General features: G+C 36.8%; 1 protein-coding gene across 1 annotated transcript in view; it reads right to left on the bottom strand.

Moving 5' to 3' along the window:
- Positions 1-20,873, bottom strand: part of LOC145987211 (transmembrane protein 19-like) — a 37,117-nt gene extending 16,244 nt beyond the window's left edge. Inside the window, exons 1-3 of the mRNA XM_083121728.1 lie at positions 20,721-20,873; positions 9,010-9,163; positions 6,583-6,693 (exon numbers count right to left, since the gene is read on the bottom strand). Coding sequence (XP_082977854.1) covers positions 6,583-6,693; positions 9,010-9,142 — 244 coding nt within the window. The 5' untranslated portion in view covers positions 9,143-9,163; positions 20,721-20,873. The remainder of the gene's footprint in view (positions 1-6,582; positions 6,694-9,009; positions 9,164-20,720) is intronic.
- Between the last annotated feature and the right edge of the window lie 3,671 nt (positions 20,874-24,544).

Here is a 24,544-nt window from a genome sequence, read left to right on the forward strand (position 1 = left end):
GAAAAGCTTCTCAATTCTCTTGTCTATAATTCTACCCAAACATTTCTCTTTCTTTCCCTTTATCTTCTGCAAAATGTTATGAATAGAGCCCGGATTTGTATGTAATTACATATTCTATTCCTTTCTAGATGCATACCTTGAACAGGAAAATGTCAACGAATTATATAACTGACATGATCTTGCATAAGTTTTATGTTACATATTTTTAATATTTTACATATTTGCTAATTTATTTTACATAAAACAACATATTTCTGCAAATTTTTGCTATCTTGATCCTTTTTCCTACATTTTCAACCTCTGAAACATGAAGAAAATTTGTAGCTCAAGTGATGTCATATTTTCTAATCAATGAGATAGATGCATGGTGCTTACAGTCACCTAAAATTGACTGCCAAGTTGAAAGACAGGCTGAAGACAAAAATAATAATAATAATAATAAAAATAATAAAAAATACGGGAACTTTTATTTATCGAAAGATGCTGGAGTTTCTCCCCTCCTCCTCCATCTGGTTACATATTTTCATTTTGCTTTTAGGTGTAGGAAAAGCACCTAGAAACTTGTCACTGGTGGACAAGAAAGCTACTTTCCTGTACGTAGCGAGTTACACAATATGTTCCCTTGCACAAAGTAGCTTATTTTCATTTGATTGTTCTTTCTGTAGATGCTTTTTTTCTAAATTTGTTTCGAAAGTTACAAAGAGCTCTGTTAACATATTTAAATATTCTACAATAATTTGTGATGTGAAAAGTAATTAATAGTTGACAAAATTGGTTTCTTAAATAAATACATGTTGCTGTGCTTTTTTGAGTTGAGAAATTTGACACAAATTTTAATTTGAACAACTTATGTCCTTAAAATTATGTTGAATATGTTCAAGTAAAATAAATATCTAGCAGAATTCTTGAAATTGATTGGGATACTCAATTATTATTAATATTACTTATTCTTTGATACTACATATTTAGCTACATATCCTTTTGATAATACATATTTAGGTACATATTTTGTCAATTATTGTTACATATTTATGTACTTTGATATTACATAAAAATCAGAGGTCTAATTATGAATGTTCAACAAATTTACAAATTGCAATAGGTATTCTGTACATGTACATGTTAGTATCCTCATTAGGGTGGGCCATTTTTTTTTTTTTTTTTTTTTTTTCTAATTTAACTATAGCTATATTGGAAAAGTTGTGACTAGTCTCACTTACAAATAAGAAGATTTTTAAACCAAAATTAGCCGGGCCCCTGGGAGGTTGAAATTTGAAAATTTCAATTTTTCCGAACGTTCACCGGGATAGTAAGGAAAGGCCAGTAAACTAGCACAGTAATACTTAAAAATATTTTTCCACTATTCTAAAACATTCAACCTAACCCTGTTAACAAAATATAATTTTACTACATTGCCTGTAATACTAACAGAATTTACATACAAGCTGGCAACAGCGCACACAGTCAAGTTAAGACACGTTTACATCTATGAATGTGTTACCTTTAAATATTCACGAATGAGTTGATGTTTGTCAGCCCTGCTATTCGGATGTGTTGTGTATTAAGTTGTGTTCTAACTAGTGTGCGTTCGTTCATACTGCATAATAAGTAAGTTTCTGTGTTTAATGAAATGTCATTACTTTGAACTAATTACCAATGTTGAAGAAAACACGTGCAAATGATAGTATGTACTTATTCGGAACCGAAAAAGACATTTAACCGGAAAAAACTAATGTGTTGCCAAATTTTGAAGACATGATACGATGTTTTCAAAGTTTTGGTTTGGAGCTAAAAGGCGAAGGAAGCAAGCAGCCAGAAACAAGATCGGTTGCTGACATTGTTGCCACAAAACTTGAAGATATTTGGAATAGAGCATCTCTTCCAATTGTTTCCCATAAAAGAATAGTGGGTATGATTGTACAGTACAATAATAAATATCAAACAGTTATTAAGCCACTCAAAAGTAGAAAGATGGCATTTTTAAATAAAAAATTACAAATATTCATAGAGGATGCCAAACAATTATTTGATATTTGTTCTTGTAAATGTTTGAACAGATTAACCTGCAACTGCAAGAAGACAAAGAAGATACCTGAATTAGAAAGGGGATTCATAGAAAATCAGAGAAGTGAAAGAAACATGGCAATTGGTAACATAGACAGACAGGTAACGGCTAAGCTGAAAAAGAAAATGGACAGAAAATTTAAAGTGTCAGCCAAAATTTGAGAACGTGATTAACGAACCTGTAGCAGGTCAAAGTGGATTCTGTGATGACAAAGTCTCTAATATAACTTTGGTATCTAGAGACAATGACAGTGACAGTTCTTTGAGTACAGTTTCAAATGATAAAGATTTCATATGGTCTTATTCCCTTGAAAAGCGACCAAAACTGACAGATAATAATTCTCAAAAAAGACTTTCTCTGGCCCATACGGCAAAAGCCACCGATTTGACAGGTGTGTCTAGTCGCACTGCAGCTAAAATAGCAAACGCCATCTTGGAAGATGTAAATCTTATTTCAAAAGACGATGCAGCCTTAAACGTGGATAAAAATAAAATTTGAAGAGAAGTGAATAAAAATAGATGTCAATATCAAGAAGTTAAAAAAGATGATTTAGCTTCTATTAAAGGCCTCTACTTTGACGGGAGAAAAGATCAACCATGTTCCTGGAAAATGGTAGCCTGAGTATTAAAACTGAAGAACACATAGCGTTAATTGAAGAACCAGGAAGTTTGTTTTTCGGACATATAGCTCTCACATGGTCACGCGCGAATGATATTGCTGAAGGAATTATGAGCTACATTAATACTCATAATGTGGACTTATCAGAACTAATGGTTATCGGATGTGATGGGACTAACGTCAATACCGGTTGGAAAGGTGGGGTGATCCGGTTGATGGAAACTCATCTAAATAGACCATTACAGTGAAGTGTTTGCCTTTTAGACAGTAATGAGCTACCACTGTGACATATCTTACAAAAAATAGATGGCCACACAAAGGGTCCTTATACTTACTCAGGACCAATCGGTTCTCGCCTTGCTGACTGAGAAAATGGCCACTGTTAATTTCGAAATTAATTTGCCTTGCGTAGATGAAAATGATCTAAGCACCGACCAACAATATTTGTTCGGAAAGGAAACTTATCCCAAAAGTCTAGAAGAAAGGAATCCCGGAAAACTTTCACACTCAAGGTGGTTGACGACAGCAAACCGTATTCTGAGATTATATGTGGCAACAGAAAATCCCTCAGAGAATCTACAAATACTCACAGAATTTGTAGCGAAAGTTTACTTGCGCATGTGGTTTGAAATAAAGGCTCAGCCAGGACTAGAAAATGGGGCAAGACATTTATAGAATACAATTAAGACAATGGTTATTTCGGACATCCGGAAAATCTTCTTATAGCAATGTTAACAGATTCACGTCAACACATTAGGGAGTTAGCTGTCAAAAGGATCCCTAATGCCAGAAAAAAAAATGTAAATAATAGACTTTTCAAAATACCCAAAATTAATTTTGACGCTGAAGATTATGTCGACCTCATAGACTGGTTTAATTGTACAGTGACAGAACCCCCCCCCCCCCCCAACAAAACATTTGTCTGAAGAACAACTGTTGGACATAGTAACAAAAGGTCCAATATCGTTTGACCACTTTCCTTGCCACACTCAATCAGTCGAAAGGTGTGTTAAAATAATAACAGATGCATCATGAAAAGTGTGTGGTGAAAAATCTAGGGATGGTTATATACACACCAAGTTGGACGCAAGAAAAACTTACCAAAATTTGAAAATAAAAAGCAATACTTCGCTGCAAGGCATTAGTAAGTGAAATTTGACTTGGAGGGTGGGAGGGTGGAACTCGAGGTGCAGCCACCTCCTCGTGGTGAGTTCTGGGTTGATTCAATATTCAATGCATTTAAATAAGTCAATGATTTCCTATAAGTTTCTTTTTTTATTTTGAAAATTGATTCAAGTGAAGAGTTGCACAAAATTCTAAATGTCGAAAGTACATACACATTATAAGCCAACAAATGATCATCTAATGACTAGCATGCGACAATTCAAATTTTTTTTTTTTTTCAAAAAAATCTATCCCCCCAGGGGACCGGCTAATTATTTGTTTTTTTCAACTATTTTTTCACCCAAGCATAAGCAGCCATAGACACAACTTTTCCATACTAGCCACACTTGAATATCAAAAAAAAAAAATTGTTTTCAGCCATTTTTGGCCCACCCTAATCCTCATGCTTTCAACCCATGTACACCCTACTCATCACAGCTACTACATTTCCATCATAGGTGTGCACATGGGGGGAAGGGGGGGCAGTTGTCCTCACTAATACTACCAATTAGAAATTTAGTATAGAGGCATCTTATCTGCCATATAAAACAATATTATACTATTAAAGAAAAATTAAGTATTTTCATGTCAATAAAAGTTCCAACCAATTACGTAGGGGTACATTATTTACTATGTAATTGGACTATCCCACTCTATTCTCTAAGAAATTTCTTCTTGTTAACATTTGAGAAAATTTCTTGTTATTAGCACTCCCTCATACTTAGGTGGTTGAATGATTCTGGTACTACCTCAAATGCAACACAATTTTTCCAAAATTCTGCAGATCAGTGGCAACGGTTAGGGGGCAAGGGGCAGTTCCCCCCTCCACTTTTTGTTCCTGCAACATCGTCTCTTAGAGCTAAGCCTTGTCTACTAAGAGACAGTATACTTTTCTTGCCCCTCCGAGTTTTGGCTTCGAATCACTGCCACTGCTGAATATACTTTATGTTTTTCCTGTAACAAGTTGTTCATGTGAAAGGGTGTTCTCCAAGATGGTGCAATATCAGATACCTGTTTAAACAGTTTAAATTATCTGTTGCAGCCTTAAGTTGAGCAAAATTTTGTCTTACATGTTCACGTCAGTGGAGGTGTTTAAAACTCTTCTACCAACTGTCAGAAGACTAACATTGTAGAATAGGATATTTTCCTAAGACTGCTAAAGTTCATTCTAATGTTGGACGGAAAGTGTTTATGTTATCCAATATTTGTGTAAAAATATATGCCTTTCATTTGCAAGCATTACGTATAGTGAAAGTTTTAGTTTAAAAAGAGCCGTGAATTTTGTTTAGATTCAATTTCCTTTACTAGGTAGGTCCAGTTTCCACACTAGGGGTTATTTACAGATATAATAATGAATAAAATTACACTAATGGGAATATCGGTTGGTCTAGACACACTCGGTACATGTCTGTGTTTCATACCCATCAATAAAACAGGGAGATAACAGACCCATACTGGAAGGAGGGGCCATGGGCCTCCCCTCAAATTATAAAATATTAGAATGTGAACTACATATCCTGCAAAACAACTTTTGAAAGAATTTAAATTTTGTTTTTGCATACCACAAATGAATGGGCTTGTTGTGGAGAGAGGCAGACTATAGATTATGCAGTCTGCAATATTGAGTAATTTTAGTTTTGTAACCATTTATGCAAGGCTTCCGGATGTCCCGATTTAGTAGGACAGTCCATTGTTATTAATCACTGTCCTGACTTTTTAAAAAAACTGCAGCGGTGTTGTGAGAATGCCTTGGGGTTGTTTTTTTTCTTTTTTGTTAACTCAGAATTAACACACATTCTTGATTATAATAATTATTGCTAATATGTATAATTTAATTTATAAACATATTATTTTCCAAACCTAGAATAATCATGGCTCTTCAATGGTGCTGGTATAAGAAAATTAATGGAAATTTGGAAACACTGTTAATTTGCGGTGAACAGTACTATTCAAATACTTCTTAGAATTGAATGTAAACAATAAGCACTAAGCTGTATGCTATGTGACAGCCTCTGCATGTAAGCGACTGTGTTGCCGATTGTTGGGTTGGGGGAGGAGTTGTCTATGGACGAGTTGATTTTTTCCATTTCTTTGGGCCATAATTTTCAACTCTATAATTATGCATTTACCTCCTTGCAATAACACCATAGCATTACTGGTAACATCTAATATTTCAATAGCATTTCGCTAACCAGCGTGGCAAAATGGCAAATGTATCACGCTACAACACCAGGGGTCCTGGGTTCAAATCCCTGTTAAGATATTCTTTGTGAGTGTTCCTTCATCTTAGAATTGAATTTTAGATTCTTAGATAGAATTTTATCATATCACCACTCATCCTCATCATCACGATTACACGATCAGCCAAAAGTGGCAGAAAAGTGACGGAAAATAACCTAAAGTGGCAGAAAAGTGACGTAAAATAACATAACTCAATCAATTCAACAGCATTTTCAGTCCTTTTTCTTTGTTCCACGTTTTCGGATCTGCCCCCTCCCCACCTCAAAAAATCTTGGGTACAAGCCTGTGAGATAGAATGGAGTTTTTCTTTCCTCAAGGATTTTGCCCCCTAATCAGAGGGTCTGCACATGCCTATGTTTCCAAACAGCATAAATCTGATTAGCTACGCAGATATGCAATTTGGAAAGCTTTGTAGGAGGTGGTCAAATTACTGAGACTACATAATTTCTTTATGAAAACTTATACCAAGATTCTAGGTCATCATGAGTACGTACCTAATGCTGCTCCACTTTTATCTAAACCTCTGTTCTTAAGTCCCCATGCAGCAATTATAATAGGTGTTATCATTGCAAATAGCCATCTTGTTGGTTTTATCACTTCCTTGGCTGAAATAAAATAGCAATAATTTTCATGAAAACTATGGACAGATATTTCCAACATAAACACACAAACAAACAAAAACATTGTGCATGCCATTCATAAATCTATGACAGTCTCTAAAATGAATCCGAAATAAATTAATTTAAGGGAATTCATTTGTTATTATCAATGAACTGTGAAGTTTCCATTTTTCTGTGTTTAATAGTACCAATGTATTGGGTTAATGGGAATTTTAAGCACTGCTATTCTGATACTAATATGACTGTAAGTAAAATACACTTGCTATATTTTATATATCTTATATAAGTAGATAGCAAGTGTATTTTGCTGACTGTCATGTTAGTATCAGAGTTGTATACTTGCAATCTTATATATAAAAATGTAAGTGTATTTTACTGACCGTCATATTAATTTCAGACTAGCAGTGCTCAAAATTCTCAGGAACCCAATTTTCATGACCTTGCATTGCTGTCATCAGCTCCATAGCTAGACACTTCGGCATCCTAGGCAGAATTGTGGTTTGAAATTTGTTTGCTATTGAACAGGGTTCCCACATAAGCCTCAAATGTATTTTCTCTGGTTTTCCAGAATCATCAATGTTTTCCAGACTACTAGACACACAGTTCACTACTATTTTAAATTTATTTTGCAATAACCCATCATAGCCACACCATCCTCACCTTCTATGCCATTATTATTATTAGGAATGGAACAGTGTTGGCCAATATAGGCATATTGGAGTATCATTTTATCAGTAAACTAACCAGTTATTTATAAGGTGTACAAATTCATAGATAGCCTTTTTTAAAGAATAGAAATGTTTATTCATGAAAATAGTCTTACTTTTTAATAGGAGAAGTAATCTCCAATGGAATATAAACACTTTTGCCATTTTTCGGGCAACTGGTGATAGAACAGTGTAAAGTATATGTGCATTTTCTTTTAAAAGGCAAAACCCACTGCAATCGCCTAGTTGCATACAAAAATTAAGGAAACGAACATTTGCAATGTTATACTGGATCAGTAGAATGTCGGCTATTGATATCAGCAAATTTTGTATCGGAAGTTTATTGATATCAGCAAAAATTTCATATTGGTTTACCCCAAAGCATTAATATAATAATAATAATTATTATTATTACTACTTTTTGATACCAATAATTCAAAACATAAATGACATCTCTGCATATAATTAAGGACAAAGATTACAGCTTTCTGGGAGTTAAACACACCTTTACAAATTGTATTACAATTCAGAAAAAAGCATTTTAAACAAATCGTGTAGAGAACATTACTATTTTCACACTTTAGACAAACAGAAGTTTAAAAATATGACACAATATCAATTAATGTGTAATGCAAAAATAAACATATACCTCAAGCCTATAAAGAGTGCTCGGAAATTCCACTTACAAACTCCTAGGGCTAGTAGAGGGGACTGAGTAGACAATATTTGGAAAGGGAACCCATGTCTGAAAAGGTACCATTTCCGTGCTACAACCATGACAATGTGTCGGATGTGCCTGTATTGGTATGCAACCGGGTAGGCAGTACATGGCGTCAGAAGATCACCTGATGGCACGTGACGTCTACCCTGCCACGGTATCCTGCCCGGAGCCCCATTCACGTGCCTGTGCATCTGGGATGAACATGGTTGAGTACACGTTTGCAGAATACACGGACATGATCCTTGTGTATGGCACAGTAGAAGGGAATGGAAGAGCAGCTCCATCGCATACTCTTTTTGCCAGCATTACACAATGGCTCCGAGAACAAGGTACTTTCACCGCCGACAGGAAGGACTGTGGTGCTCCAAAGAGATTCTTCTTCCAGCCAGGCTAACAGGTGCCACGTATCTGATCTTCCTACAGGAAGTATTGGCCCTGTTCTTGGATGCTGTGCCATTGAACGTCTGTCAGGAACTGTGGTTTCAGTACAATGGCGCACCGCCTCACTTTACACATGACGTTCGGACACCTCTTAACTGAAGATTCGGGCAAAGATGGATAGACCGAGGTGCTCCAACCACGTGGCCCCCACGATCGCTGGATTTAACGCCATTGGACTATTTCTTGTGGGGTCGTATGAAGAGTGGACTATTTCTTGTTGTGTCATATGAAGAGCATGATGTGTGGGAACCCTGATGAACTTATATTATACGTTTAATATTTAATGTTAATTCTAAAAGACTCCATATAAATTCAATTGTCTGCTATTTTAATGAGCTCCCTAGGAAGTGCACAAAACAATCAATAATAAGAACTTGAAATTCATGTTTTTTTCAATTTGAAGTCACTACAAAATTGTATTTCAGTACTTACTGTCAATGGACTCATCATGTTTTGAAAAGAGGAATGACAATGCCACGCTTCCAGTCCACATCAATATGGCAAGAGGCAAGGCAACAGCAGATATTAAAATGGGTAGCAGAGCTGCATTCCTTTGGTGATGCATTATCAGGCATTGATGTATCAACTGTAAATGTACAAATTATGAACACCTATACAAAAATTACTGGTAATGATCAAAAGGTCAAAATAAATATTTTTCTTTACAGTAGACACGATTGGGTGCCAAAACTGGGAGGGCAAGGACAGTTTACTTTCTCTTGGTAGTCAGACCCTAGCATTAAGAGGCCATAGTGTAGGGGGCAAAAAGTGTGGGGGTAACTCCCCCCCCCCCCTCAACTAAAAAAAATAAAGCTTCAATTCTACAATAATATTTATCCAATATTGTCAATTTGTAACTTTTCATATAGATATTACAAAATATTAATTGTTCTTTGACATGAAGGGGCGTAAACACCCAAATGTCAGCCTCCCTTTTGTAGTACACCCTGGACTTCAGTTTTCAGACTAACGAGGCTGTCGCATCTGGACCCATGGCCCGTATAATCCTCTATGGGAGTTGTGCTGTCCACATGTGTTTGTGATTGTCCCTTCATCTACTTCATCTAATCACACTAGGTTCTCTGAGTTACCAGACCTCATCAACGGAGATATTTTTAATGCTCATGATTGCCACTTTTAAAGTGATAGGGGCATACAATCTTATTCAACCCACACAGTCAACCTACCAGAGCTTCTGCATGATCACTTTAAACTGATTAGGCTATCAAACAAAATATCAAGGTTGGCTTGTTGGTTGATTTGTTAATAATCGTAATGGGTGCATGAGCACCCTTTGCAGAAAAGACATTGAATTAAAAGATAAAATATTCTGGAGGCAAACTTATGAAAAACAAATCAAAACACAGGGAAATCTTAAAATCAGGGCTCTATTCAGAAAAACTGAGTTTGTAGATTGACACTCAGCATGGATGGACAAGAGATAGGACAACACACAACTCTACAAGGACCAATATTGGCTCCAGATTCACGTGAGAGACCTTCAAGCATGTGGTTCCCAAGTGTACATGAAGACAAGCTGACTTCTGTGTACCTTTGAAGATCACCCCTTACACACTAAGAGGGAAAAATGAAAAACTAAAGAGAACAAGAACTCAAAAACATTAAAAACTGTAGGATCTTTACTTGAGTAACAGACAATGATGATAAGAAGGGTGACATCATGCTACTATGCCCCTTGGTTTGACAAGATGGATCTACATGGAGGAGAAAACAAAGTATCAGAGCCATGGACGTCCACAGGATTTTTTCCAGGAAGGGGCAAGCAAGGTATTTTTTTCCAGGGGGGGCAAAGGACACATATTTTCCTCCAAAATAGTGATACCCCCCAAAAAAAAACACTCTTTCAGTCTGAAATTAACATGTTTCTTCAACGAATTTATCATAATTAACATAAATTACTGTGATTGAAATAAAATTGTGTGTGAATTATATAATGTTTAGGTACACATTCATTTTCCAGGCCCCCCCCCCCCCCTTCCGGATGACCATGATCAGAGCACAGAACAAACAATATTATATTATTTATTATGTGGTCAAAGAAAGAGGATGCTATAAACTTTGGTTGTGATAAACACATGCTGGAACATTGCTCACTAGCGGTTTCTGCCTATTCGCACGTGCACACCCAAATAAATCTCTAAAATGCAATTATTTCTTTATTATACTTATTCACTGGACACTATCTCCTTCTAAACATCAAACGTTCCGAAGCCCAATCAGCTTCGATTTACCAGCTGTAACCGAGATACGTTCACTTTGCACACAAGTTGCTGTGTGCTCATCTGCCGATGTTCGCAGCATACAAGAAAAGAGAAGGGATTCGCTCTTCTAGATCACGATATCATGGGCTTTACACACACTGCTAGTGCTGTGTTCACGATGCAGCACTGTTGCAATTCCATTCCATTCGAAATTATGTGACGGAATAGAGGCAGCCTACACATCATCGTAAATCGAGGGATTTTCTTTTAGGGAAAAGAGACATTTCAATGGTATCTTCATACACCCTGTTCCAAGAAAGAAGGGGAGGAAGGGGGCAACCGAAAGCAAAACGTGTGTTTTAAACAATGTCTTGCATTGCACTTGCATAATGCAGCTTGGGCAAAATAAAATGTCCCTGTGGCGCTGTAGTCTATCAACTTGTGCAGGGGAAACGTTGATCAGTCAGCTGTTTTCATTGTGTGTCTGTTCATGCTTTGCAAAATTGTTGCGCTGTCCAAAACTCGTTCCTGTCTCAGTGTAAAGTGCTTGACTGCATGATGAAAGGGAAAACTGTACCTAGGTCCACAGCGAAAACATATACGCACGTAATATTTAACGTTGTTGAATATTTGGAGGGAAGAAGGGTGTGAAATCTCTGCATATTAAAATACAGGGAGGTTATTTCAGTCGTTTACCGTGACAGCACAGGCCGCCTAGCAGCCCCTTCATGCAACAGGTCCCGGCAATTTGCGTTACAGAAACAGCTTGATTTGTAATGTTTCCACTTTTCACAATTACAGTTACAATTGAAATAAGCACGTACCTTGTTGCAATGATGCTGGAAGAGGTGTCCTCCAAAATACACCTTATTTCTGACATCTAATCTTAGATTAGACATCGCTACTTTATCCTCAGTTGACAGAAAGGGAAGACAGCATCCCGGCACATAAAGCAAACCAAAAGCTTAAAATGATATTTAAAAGTAATAATAATGATGATCACTAACCTCGTGTGTTATAAGAGATATTGTAAATGACCTCCTTGAACAGTAATACAACACGTTTCTTAGGTTCAAGAGATCCTGTCTCTCGTAATTGCCTGACCACTTTTCTGCAAGAATTAGTTTTCATGTAATTATCGTACATAAAAACTCTTTGTTCAAGACTATATTTGTTTAGCGGAGTAACTAATGAATGAATAACAATTAACACACAATAAAGCACTAGCACTGAATAGCAGACCCAACTCAATAACACAGTATAAACAACATGCGTACTGATAAACTCAAACAGAAGTGAACATAGCGTAGACTCACTACGTCTGGTAGCCGACAGTGTTGCTAACCATTTTCCGGCAATGTCCCTACAGACGTAGTCAAAATCTCCCTACAACTGACCAAAAGAACCTACGCCAAGTAAAGCGACTAAAAAAACAACACCTTATGAGCGTGCAAAACAGAAGATAAAATGTACACATTTACTTACCAAATCTTTCTGCTCGGTGCTTCCACAATTAATGAAGGAGCGAATTTACAATACAGGATCCCTCTCCGATTTTTGTAATATTTCGCATACTCACTAATTGAGGCCCCCTAATCACGAATTTCAAGTTAAAATTTGGGGGTCTCGTGTAGAAATTGCAAAATAAGTGAAATTGAGTGGTCCGCAATCGGCACGATTGCTCATTATTTACCGGAAGATTTTGTCTCTCCAATACTTAAAAAACGAAATATACAGTCCTGATATTAATGCGGCCCCAAATTTTAACTATGTTTGCCTATCCTAACCTAACCTTACCGTGAATGGTTCGTGGGGTTATTCGTCAATGATTTGTGGGTGCATGGTTTTGCGACCCCAAATTTTAATTATGTTTGCCTAGCCTAACCTAACTTAACCTAACCTTACCGAGAATGGTCAGTGGGGCTATCCGTGAATGGTTTTGCGCTAATTGTGATTACGAACCGATAAAAAATCTTATTTTCATAGCACTTTAACGGCAAACGTTCATCATCGAAGATGCCATTTTAGTATCCTGCAATTTTACGATCGATACACTGTTGCCAAACTTACCTGTAATCAAATCAGTCCACATTCCACATGTTCTTCTACACCGTGATTGTCACTGTCACATGTAAGCACCTTCTTTGGGCAATATACCGAAATCCATAAGTTTATTAATTAGCCCACGGCAATCCTCCTGCACACTCCACCTAAAAATCTATATAACATTAACAACTTCTTTATTGTTCTCTTCCGCCATTCTTACACGATCCATGCTCTCCAAGTATGAAATCGACAGTGTGGCAACGCTGTAGACAGCATAACTAATTGCGAACGTCAATTGTTCATATCAACAAATATGGCTACCATACTTGTATACGGAGAATCATTGCGAGAATTGAAAAGCTTATTTTACAACTTCTACACGTTAATGAACATTTTTTTCACCTCACCCCAACATGTTAACTTGAGATAAATCATCACGACTAATTATTTCGTGAGTATAAGACGTAGCATAGAAATTACAGAATGGTCCAGTATTGTAAATTCTTGCCTTAATGAATAATAGTGGTGTGCGGGACAGAATTTTTTGGGTCCGGAAAGGATCGGGATGGGAAAATTTGCAATTTCGGGATGGGAAATTTCTGTAGCACTGGAAATCTCGATCTACACGTCATTTTCACTTTAACTGTTTGTTTTTGCATTTGTAGAATAAAAACTTAAAATTTCCGATAAGTTCCAGAAACGTACAATGCAGAAATCGTTGAGAATTAACGACTTTTTAAAGTGACCATTCGGTATTTCCAGACTGCTCGGGATCCCGAAAAGTAGGGAAGTCATCGGGAAATTTGTTTCCCGATCCCGGTCCCTACTTTTCTGGATCCGCACACCCCTAATGAATAACGTTGAGTCATTTACTGTTGATTATGTTATTTGAAGTCATACATGCTGCTGCTGCTGTGAAGAGATAGATATTGGTTGGTGATGCTGTATTTCCTGCAGTCTTTAACAATTCTGGTCCCATTCTATTTCTCTTTTTTGTTTTTGTATCACCTAACATTGAAAATATTCTTTACGTTTCCACGTTAGAATGTGGCAATGTTAGCACTATTTTTTTGTGAGAGTGGAACTGTTTTCAAAAAAGAACTTGCCTTGAAAGTTCTTGGTAACCGATAACATGTTTCAAAATTCTGATGGAGATTTGCTGGTTAGTTCTTATTTCGCCTCCTTGCTAAAGTATCCTGATAAATTAATCCATTCATTCTAAACCGAGCACAAAGAAAGTGTAACTGACTGGCGAGTAACTTTGCACCTTTGCACAATAAAATGATATTTTCCAAGATTGAAAAAAGTCCCTATGTTTTCCCTTATTTGGTAAAATATGTCCCTGCGTGGGCGAAATATAGTGAAAAGTTCCTACGGTTGGCACCACTGGTGACAGGTGTCGCGTTCGTTCAGTATGAAGCGCCCTCTCGCGGCTGACAACTCCCCCGGCCCCTGATAAGCTGCCGGCGCTGTCGAGACAACTGAGGATAAAGTAGCGATGTCTAATCTAAGATTAGATGTCAGAAATAAGGTGATAGAAATATTTGTAATTGGGAGGACACCTTTTCAAGCATCCTTACGACAAGGTACGTGCTTATTTCAATTGTAATTGTAACTGTAATTGTGAAAAGTGGAAACATTACAAAACAAGCTGTTTTTGTTACGGACTTCCTGTATCGCAATTTGCCGGGACTTGTTGCATGAAGAGATCGCTAAGCGGCCGGTGCTGTCGCGGTAAACGACTGAAATAACCTCCCTGTAGATGTTATGTATAAAATAATTACGTTTTCATGCAAAATTTTTGGAAAATAAAAGGAAAGTTTGAATTTTGCATAATTTAATGTACACACAATAGTCCAAGTTATTTATGTAAATGATTTTTCTGAAAATTATTTCTGGTGTGGGATGTGTAGAAAACGAGTTTCAAATTCCAAAATATCAGCAATAATTTTAAATCGTTAAGTTAGGATTGTTAGGTTTGGGATATTATAGGAGAGATGCAGTTCGCATTTGTCTGTTTCCTTGTGGGCTACAGCTTTGAAGCATTTGAATAGTGGAAAAAAATAATGGACACATTATGCAGGACTGGCGACAGTGTTGTGCAGAAGTATCACAACTTGTACTCGGACTTCATCACTCACCTCGAGACAAAGACTGGCCTTAATGTTTGACGACTGGTGCACGGAAATTTATAAAAAGTGCATCATCGTAGAAAAATTCAAGAAGAATCCATGAATAATTCCAGACTGAAATATTCTTAAATATGCTAAATTGTTAATAACCAAAACGAGTGACTTTTTTTTTTTAGAAGTTAACTTAGTTTAGAGAAGGCAAGGAGAGGTGGAATGAAATCCTTTCACAATAAACATGTATTTGTATAGCAGTTTATAATATAAAAAATATACATAAAAACGTAACATCTCAACCTCTAACAGGGTCTTCTTCAGACGAATAATCCCCAAACAAATCCATAGGCATGGTTATTTTATGTGAACTCGCGTGAGCTAAAACACCATGGCATTGAGTTGGCAATGCAGTGTGTGGGGGCATATAAAACGTTTCCAAATGCTAAATTTCCGAGAAGTGAGATGAGCTATATCACATGTCGACACTATCACTATATCACTAGCCAGTCTGCCCAGTTGTTGTTTAGGTTAGTTTAGCATAAAAAAGTGCATCACTTCCTATGCAGGCTCAAATAAAATAGTACAATACCATGCAAAATATCGAAGCTACTGGAAAGCCGCTCGTTGCTGGACAGCCCAAAAACATATCCTTAGCAAATAAAAGGTTTCCCTGTTTGTTCAATTGTGCATTTGTTTGCAAAATCCAGGACACTACTGCAAAAAGAAAATACAGATTCTGGCTGTATACGGTGGTGGGAGAAGTTGCCATTGAACATTTGCTATTAAAAATCCACTTACCGGGACCCTTTATGTGGTAGCACCCACTGTTAATAATAATAATAAAAATTGTGATGATGATGTCGGCAAGATCAAAAACAAAGGATTATAAAATTGAATTTCAAGTCCTCAAATGGGTTTCCATAATGGTTACACGTAAGCTAGATGATGAATATTTGCTGTTTTATCTCTGGTTTTATAGAGTCTTTTTAGAAGACCTTCTACCAGGAAAATTGCAGAAGCAAAACTAATGTGAAGTCATTTATTAATACTCAAACCGTATGAAGAAAAGAAGGAAAAAAAACAGTACTAGCTATGAACCGCTGTAGCAGGAAGCGAAAACTGACCCAAGCACTGTACAAACAAGCTAATAAAATCAACTGAGAAAAACAGACGTTGATACATATATACATGCTTCCAAGTGACATGTGTCACTTGGAAGTAGACCCTCAGTAATCCATTCAACCTTTTGAACCGAAGTGCGACAACGAGCTAAACATGTCACTTGGACTATACAACTTTCTGAATGGTGTGCAACATGCTGCTTCAGTCTGTTATTCTTCCATGTACGGTGAATGCTTTGCTTTATACGGAAGGAGACTGTGTCGCTTGTCATCTGTGACTTCAGTCTGAAAGCTCCTTCAGCGGCACACATTGTGTCGCCTCGGTCTTGTTTGTGCATGTGTGGTGAATGATTGCTTATAGACTGAAGGGGCCCATGTCGCTTGTCACTTCAATGATACACCCCTACTGTAATGTGTTGCTTTGGTCTGAATGTTCTCTATACTTAACAAGATTGTTAGTTACTTCATCAGAGATTAAAATTTAATTTAGCCTGTAAATTACAGAAAACAAATTGAAGTACAGTCGGAAAAAAATCTGGCAATTTGATAGAAGGTTCCTTTCCTAATCATGAATGGGCCTCTGGAGTGCCATAAAGTAATGCTGTTGCCTTGCAATAAGAAGGGGTCTGAGGTGGAGGCAGAATGCTTCAGATCTCATTTCAAAGTGCAAGTCCAGTCTACATTTCTTGTTGGGATCAGGGCATCGACTTGTTCTCACAAAGGTTGAGAACCACTGCAACAAACAGCCAAAATACATCACTAGTTGCTCCGTGCCCAGGTTTAGCGGCCATTTAACCAAATTATACATGATGTACTGGAAAGCCGGAATACAAATATATTTTACTGAACACAAAATTGAATGTCAAGAGATTTGAAACTAGATTTTCAAAAGGTATAGCAGTATTTTATTTTTTGCTTCATGTACGTGCTCGTATAACAAATTCAAACATTGAAAATCATATGAAACTAGTATTAGGTTCCATTAAAAACACATACAGAACTACTCTAGTTATGTAAATATGTTTATACTACATAGATATATTTCATAAGTCTACCGAAATATGAAGATCACTCGGAAAGAACTGCCCATTCAAAAAAGCCAGCGTTCTTGAAAACACTGTTTATATATATATATAGCTAGGGCTCGAAAAATCCCGGTCGCCATGCGTGAGTGCTTCAAACGCAAAGCTAGCGACTAAAAATTTCAGCCTGGCGACTGTGATCCCTTGCTGTAATATTGCATGTATGACAATAAAAATTATACATTGTCATAACAACATTTGAAAATGGTTAGGCTAAGTTCAAAGTTCCACATTTGTGCAATATTTATAATAATTTAGTCATATGATTGCTCAAAATTTTATTCATATAATGCAATTAAGTGTCTGAAATTACTATTTAAACTAATTTTATTAAATATGATGTTTAAAAAAGGCAATTTGTATATAATGACAAAATTATCAAATTGTGCAATATTTTGCATTCATATTCATAACAGTTATTTTTGACTGACAAAATGAAAAACAAATTTTTTCAATCATATGTGTTCTTTCAGATAAGAAAGATAGGATACGTTCAAATTTATAATTAAATTTATTGAAATTGTGTATATTTGCATTGGCATCAAGGTTTATATACAAAAGTCAACTCCTTACAATCGTTCAATGTATAATATGATGTCATTCTTGGTATTTTGTATCAACATTCAAAAAATGGTAATTGTAATCATTAGATAAGTACTATATTGTGATATACATAGTAAAATAGCTGTAACAGAGCAAATATGTACATTTACAACACAAACATTCAAGCTGTTAAGCACTTATGGACAAAAATATAAAACAAAAACAATTGAAGGTAACACATACTAAAAAATCTGGTTTGAACTAGTTGCTCTAATACTAGTTATCTGCGACTTTTGTGGGATCTCAGGATGTATGGAAGATAAGTAAAAATGTGGCTATTGGTGAAGGACTGATATTTGTATAAATCTTGATATTTTGAAAGATTATACTTTGCAAGTTAATCTTTAATAGTTTGTTTAAACTATATAGACATTTTGTTCATAACAGAATCTTGAAAATGCTTTTATAATGGCATAATCTTTAAAAAAGATTTGGAACTTGTGAAAAGTGCCAAGTTTAAAAATTGGAAGCAGGAAACTATTATCTGCTTGCATCTGCATTATCAAGCTAGTAGATGAATAATGCATTACCTCAAATGAATGTTTTGAGAAATAAGACAAAGTGAGAGAAATAACTTCTGCATTTTGGATGTGAATTAACCATATGTGGAGTTTTAAAAATTGAAGAATGGAAGCCATCTTGTAAACCTGGATGAAGAAATTGACATATTGAGTATACTCAGATGTAGAACTGATGCATGCCAAAATATTAAGAAAAAGACTTACTCTACCTCACAAGGAGATAATAAAGAAATATTTTCTTCATATAAATAACATTTATATGTTATAAATGTTGTAAACAAATGCATAATTTGATGCTCTTGTAACTTTAGTTATTTCTAGTTTTTTATCAATATAATAATTATAAAAATATTTATTATTGTTTGAACATAAACACTATTCATCAACATATGTAAGCTGGTATTCCATTTCAACATATATCCTTAGCTTCCTACTGATATATAACATTGATTTTGAATTTTCGACAGGTATATACATAAAATGATGTGCCAATCAAGACTTCATATTTAACCGAGGACATTTATCAAAGTGATTGATTAGTTGGGAGAGATTAGACTGAATTGTCTTCTTGATATTTAGTCTCACTTTCTTCTCTTTTCATCACGTTCCATCGTCATACATGTACGAAATTTTCAAAATTCTATGTTCAAATTGCAGTACAGTGTAAGTTAGCAAATGATTCTTTTATCAACGTTGTGAACATTCCATAGAATCAGTAACAATTTCTTAATCTGTTTCCCAACCCCCCCCCCCTCCCATTTCCCACTTTCTCACATGATTTAGCGATGTTTTGAATATGGTGATGCTCAGCTTCTTATAGATTGATTGATTTGATTTATTTTACTTTGCTTTTTTTTGCCACTTTTGGCTAATTTGTGAAGATGGGGATGAGTAATGATATGATGAAATTGATGAATGAACACTCACAAAAATCCATGTCCAGGCCGGAATACGAATGCGGAACCCTTGGAGTTGTACCGCGATATGCAAACCATTCCACCATGGGGGCCGGCTCAGCTTCTTATAGTAGGTGGTTTCCTGGCGCCTGATTTTCAGAGCTGGCAGACCTAGCTCCAAAGATTTTTCGAGCACTGTATATAGCTACAAATTTCATATTGTAAATTGTATTTTATATTTAGAAATGAGTGTCTATTTTACAGTAGGGATATAAACGTTGGGAACATGAAAATACTGCCAACTCCTGTATTATCATTGATTTGAGACACTTTTGTGAAAAAAGCCCAACCAAAAAAGCCGCGGGAAAAAACTCTGGTTCTTTTCCAACCTCTTCCAACTCTAGATTTGCCTTCAGGGGGGGAGGGAACAAAAATTAAGAGACATTAATAAGATAATAGTTTCCTGTATAAAATCCACATATGAATGCTATTACGTGTTTTATAAATATATTTATTACTTCGCGGTTGCTAACGAAATGCGATGAGAGAAGAAATAACAAGTCGATCCAATTTCTTTGTTCTGGGGATTGCTAGGTTCAGTGTACTTAGACATGAGGCTCTTTGTTGGCCATTCTTTTTGTATGTTTTCGATAGAATTAATTACTTTTAATGAAATCTTATATTAATTAATGAACTACGAGTTTTGGCTAGAGTCTAGTTTACGTCCTTCTTGCCCACTCCTTCTTACCCGTTTACGTCTTTCTTGCGCACTCCTTCTTACAAAACCATGCTAGCAGACAGCCGGCGCTCCGGCATCCGTAGAGTAAGTAAGTTTTTCTTTTTACACTTTCTGTCACTAACCTTTCATGGGAACGAGGTATGCCTACGAGGTTAGGTTCCATTAGCACTCATTTCACCCCTAAATATGTGCTTCATCATCGAAAAATGTCCTCAGTACATTCAATCACGCATATCCGGACAACATCGGTTTTTCTCGATTTTCTCCCCCAGGAAATTTTTCCTCGCCTTGGGATTTACTTTGTTGAATTCCTTATAAAATAACCTTTCGAACGATATATGACACGTATTCCTTATGAAAAGGACGTAAACTAGACTCTTACCCGAGTTTTAAGATCACATTTCAAACAAATTGGAGAAATTCCCTGTATTGTTAAATTATACCTCACTTTCATCTGATCATCACTTATCTTCATCAAGATTAGCCAAAAGTAGCAGAAATGTGAGGTAAGATAATAGAATACAAGGTGACAGGCTTAACATAACTTCATCAGGGACGCCCAGAACGAAAATAGCGATGGGCAATTTGTTCAGCACTATCTTTGCATTAGTGTCAGTTATTAATTCACTAACGTAATATGTTCCAGTCCGAGGAGAGGATCTTGTCCTACAATTGGCTATAATCACTACATGCCTCTACATCCGATGGAACTCTGTGCCATTTCGAAAATTAATGCACAATTAAAGCTTCCAAAGCAGTAAATGAAATGCATGAGGTACCCACTTACTCAATTGTTCTCCAAAACTTCTCCGCTATGATCGCTCGCGTTTACAACTTCACAATTCGAACTAAAATAAGGCCTCAGTCTAATTCAGGACATTTTGTTTATACAGAGACAGCACCGAGTGTCACAGATTATAAAGTGACAGCTTCTGACCGTGCAGGAACAGGGTCTTCGAGATACTACGGGCGCTACGGGCCTCATCCCAGCTTTCGTGACGTCACTATCAGTGGCGGATTAAGCTTCCTCGCCGCCCCTAGGCACAAACTTAATGTGCGCCCTTCTAGAAGAAAAGTAGTAACTTATTTGCACTCACCCAGTACGTAAGTTCAATCTGAATATGTGATTGAAAATGGTTCCCCAAGGTCCCAACAGATTTCTGCCTTGTTAAGAGTGCCGACTCGCAGTTTTTGTGTTCTTCAGAATTTTCGTGTGATGCTAGAATATTTGAAATGTTTTTCCAGTCTGAAATGCCGTGAGTTGCGATGTTTGTCTTGCCCTTGAACAACCTGCATGATGCACAATAAACGGCACCAGTGCTGCACGAATATACCAAATAATTCCGCATTTGTTGGTCTCGGGAGTAGAATTTTTTTCCCGATTACTGTCCCGACTTTTCGGGATACTGCACACCCCTAAATTTAAGGCAGAAACGAGACTTCCAAAGTTGCGAGGCTAGTGTTGTTGCGCTCAAAACACGATTTGCCGTGTTGATACGTCATGTACAACAGTAAGCTCACGAGGAGATTCCCAAACGAGGGAAAACGAGATACAGGGGTAAAGGGAAGGACCGGGTCTTTTGCAGATTTTAGGGATAGCAGGAAGTCTTCCGCTGCAGTCTGTGTCCCTTTGGAAGTGCGTAGGAGTTGATTTGCGTCACTCACACATAGCATGTGTCTGTGGCCACAGGTTGCTGACCAGAATACTTTTGTATTGCTTATCCTGTGCATTATTTAAACTGTATTTCAAGGAATTTCAAAAACAATACTCGGCAAGGACTTTAGGGTTAGCAGATGACAAATTTTAAAAAAAAGGACATTTTTAGATTGCAAAAAGTTGTTATCTTTCGACGAAGATGCAGCACTTCTAACACACGTCTTGTGCTTACTGGGGTTTTGGTGGGCTTATATAGATCACACACCACTGTAAAATAATTTTACTCCGTTTCCGTATAACCATATGGTATAACTAAAGCCGCTATCACACGGTTGAACTCCCTTCTCTAGGTAGAAATCATGGCCGCTTTCCTCGACTGGATTCTGTGGAACAGCCAATCAGAGCAAAGTTTCGCCATGTGAAGATATTCTGTAAGTTTGTAAAATAGCCTTTTTTTGTCTGTGGCTTCCGAGTGCATACAACACGAAAGGCAAGTTTACAATTGAAAAAGCTAAAATATTCTTCCATACGTGTATAGTAAACGTTGTAAAGTACGTATTTTATCAGCGCCGTTCTTCTCTACCTAAAACCATTTAATGCGATGCGATATTCCTCTCGGTTGGATAGTTATCGTATTTTAAAAGTGTGAAGTGATACGTTGTTTACATCTCGCGCGGCCGCCATTATGGAAACGAAAGACTATCGACAAGTACGGTATAACAAGTACCGTGTGAGGCGAAAACTAGCAAATGGGTAGCCAGTCCAGCGTCAACTAGAGCATTCCAACTAGAAATCCAGTTCCGTGTGATAGGGGCTTTAATAAATGTTTGACCTTTTTTTTGTGAATGCATCCTGCGAATCTCATGTATGAATAATGCAAACCCGAGTTAAAGAGCTTGTTCGGTACACATTGATTAACATATCTTTTTTCGAGCCAATCTCTAGTTCATACTTTTCCTTTTTTAATAAAAGCACAAAGCAGTAATTCTCCTACAACTTTAAAGCCGGCTTTAGACGAAAGCATAGCTGTTCCAATACAATGTATAATACATACAGCACGAAAGGCACGTCGAGTTACACCTTCTATGGTGAGTGCACGGTGTTTACAATGGACATTTCCACTCAATTTTTTTTTTACAACAATTTTAAAAACTACACCTTGGAAAATTGACCCCTGCAAGTTCTCGCGTTTCTCTGCGTCCAGTTTAAGGCAGAAACGAGTCTTCCAAAGTTGCGAGGCTAGCGTTGCGCTGAAAACACGCCGCCGCCATGTTACTACGTCACTCCTTAGGGAGAGCTCGTTTGTTGTCTGCTTCGAGCGTCCAGTTACGGATGGGTAGCCCACGGTGAGCGAACACGTGCAGCAGTTTTACAAATTTGTACCGATTTAAATAATGGAAGAAGGAGCGATAGGAGAAAGGAAAGCTATGCTTTGTAATGATCATTCTTCTATGAAATATCCGTGCTGCTCACGTGCAAGATAAATGAAAGGGTTCAGCTGCGTGTGTGTTCTTAGGCCATGCGAAAAATATTGCTTATAAAATTGGTTGCTGACCAGACACTCAAAAATATTTTCTAAACTTATATTTATCGATATTTACCGTAACCTATGTAGTGCAAAATAGAAATTTTCACATTCTTCACTTTATTTATAAAGCCTATTTAACTTTCTTTTCCATAAAGCAATTTCAGTTTGTGTTCCATTTCTGTTGTGCAAATTATGATCAAATATTTTTGTGCAGATAAGAGAAAATACACTAGAAGATTACATTAGTTGCACATATCTATACTTAGTTTATGTATAATCATTACAAGGAAATAATGTGTATAACCATGGGCGTATTTAAGGGGGATTCAACGGGTCCAACCCCCCTCTTTTTTTGGTTCACTAAAATTACCAGTTTCCTTGTTCTATCCGCTTGTTCATAAAAAATTCCTTCGGACTTATTTCATTCTCTTAAATTAGAGACGTATAGGACGGGATACGGATGGGAAGGAAATTTCGTAATTCCACACACCAGATGGGACTGCAGACCAATATCTGCAATTTCCTGATAGTTTCGGAATTTCTGCGATATGAAACTGCATTGAGACTGTCAAATCAGTTATTTTTCCCCCTCGAATCATATTAAAGAAATTTGGTTCTTAAAAACGTAGTGACACAAGATGAACAGAAAAGTATCAATACTAAGTAGCGTGACTTCCTGACTACAAACACACAACTTTGTCGGGTCCAACATCCCCTCCCCCCATGCTGCCCAACAAGCTTCCGGCCAGCAGTGTCCTGGATTTTCACTTACGAAATAAAGCAACCCTAATCATACCAAATGTTGATCCATCCCTCCCCCCCCCCCCCGTGAACTATATATACGTCCATGTGCATAACAATATCCCATACTGAAATGGTACGATATAATTACTTTGAATTTTGTACTGCGAAAAAAGCCGCCTCATCTCGTTACCCCGAACTCATTAATTGGTTGGTTCACAACTTCACCACTAAGGATCTTATCGAGACGAGACATGGCAGCCTTGGTCTCGTTCTCGTTGAGAGTTGTAAATGTCTGTCTCGTGTTTATTTGTAAATGTCTCATTGACAGTCTCGTCTCAATTTATAAACATCCGTCTCGGTTTGGAAGAGCAATTCTCGTTCTCGTCTCAAGTCAAATATAGAATTAACACGTATGCAAAGGCTTATCATTATAAATACAAAAAAAAACACTTTCTTTTTATTATTTTTATTTTGACTCCTCGTTTCGACGGTACAGCCCTCGAAAACTAAATATTATCCTACTTATATATGCAAACCAAACTGCAGATTCAGAATTACCAGGAATGAACTGGCGTTGTAATTATTATACACAAAATTCATGATTTATCTGAGGAAGTCGCATGTTCCAGGTTTGATTCTCGACCTGGGCATGACTGTTTCCTTGTGAGTGACATTTCATTGA

This window comes from Lepisma saccharinum, chromosome 4, assembly GCF_977018435.1.
Source record: "Lepisma saccharinum chromosome 4, izLepSacc3.1, whole genome shotgun sequence".
Classification (NCBI taxonomy): domain Eukaryota; kingdom Metazoa; phylum Arthropoda; class Insecta; order Zygentoma; family Lepismatidae; genus Lepisma; species Lepisma saccharinum.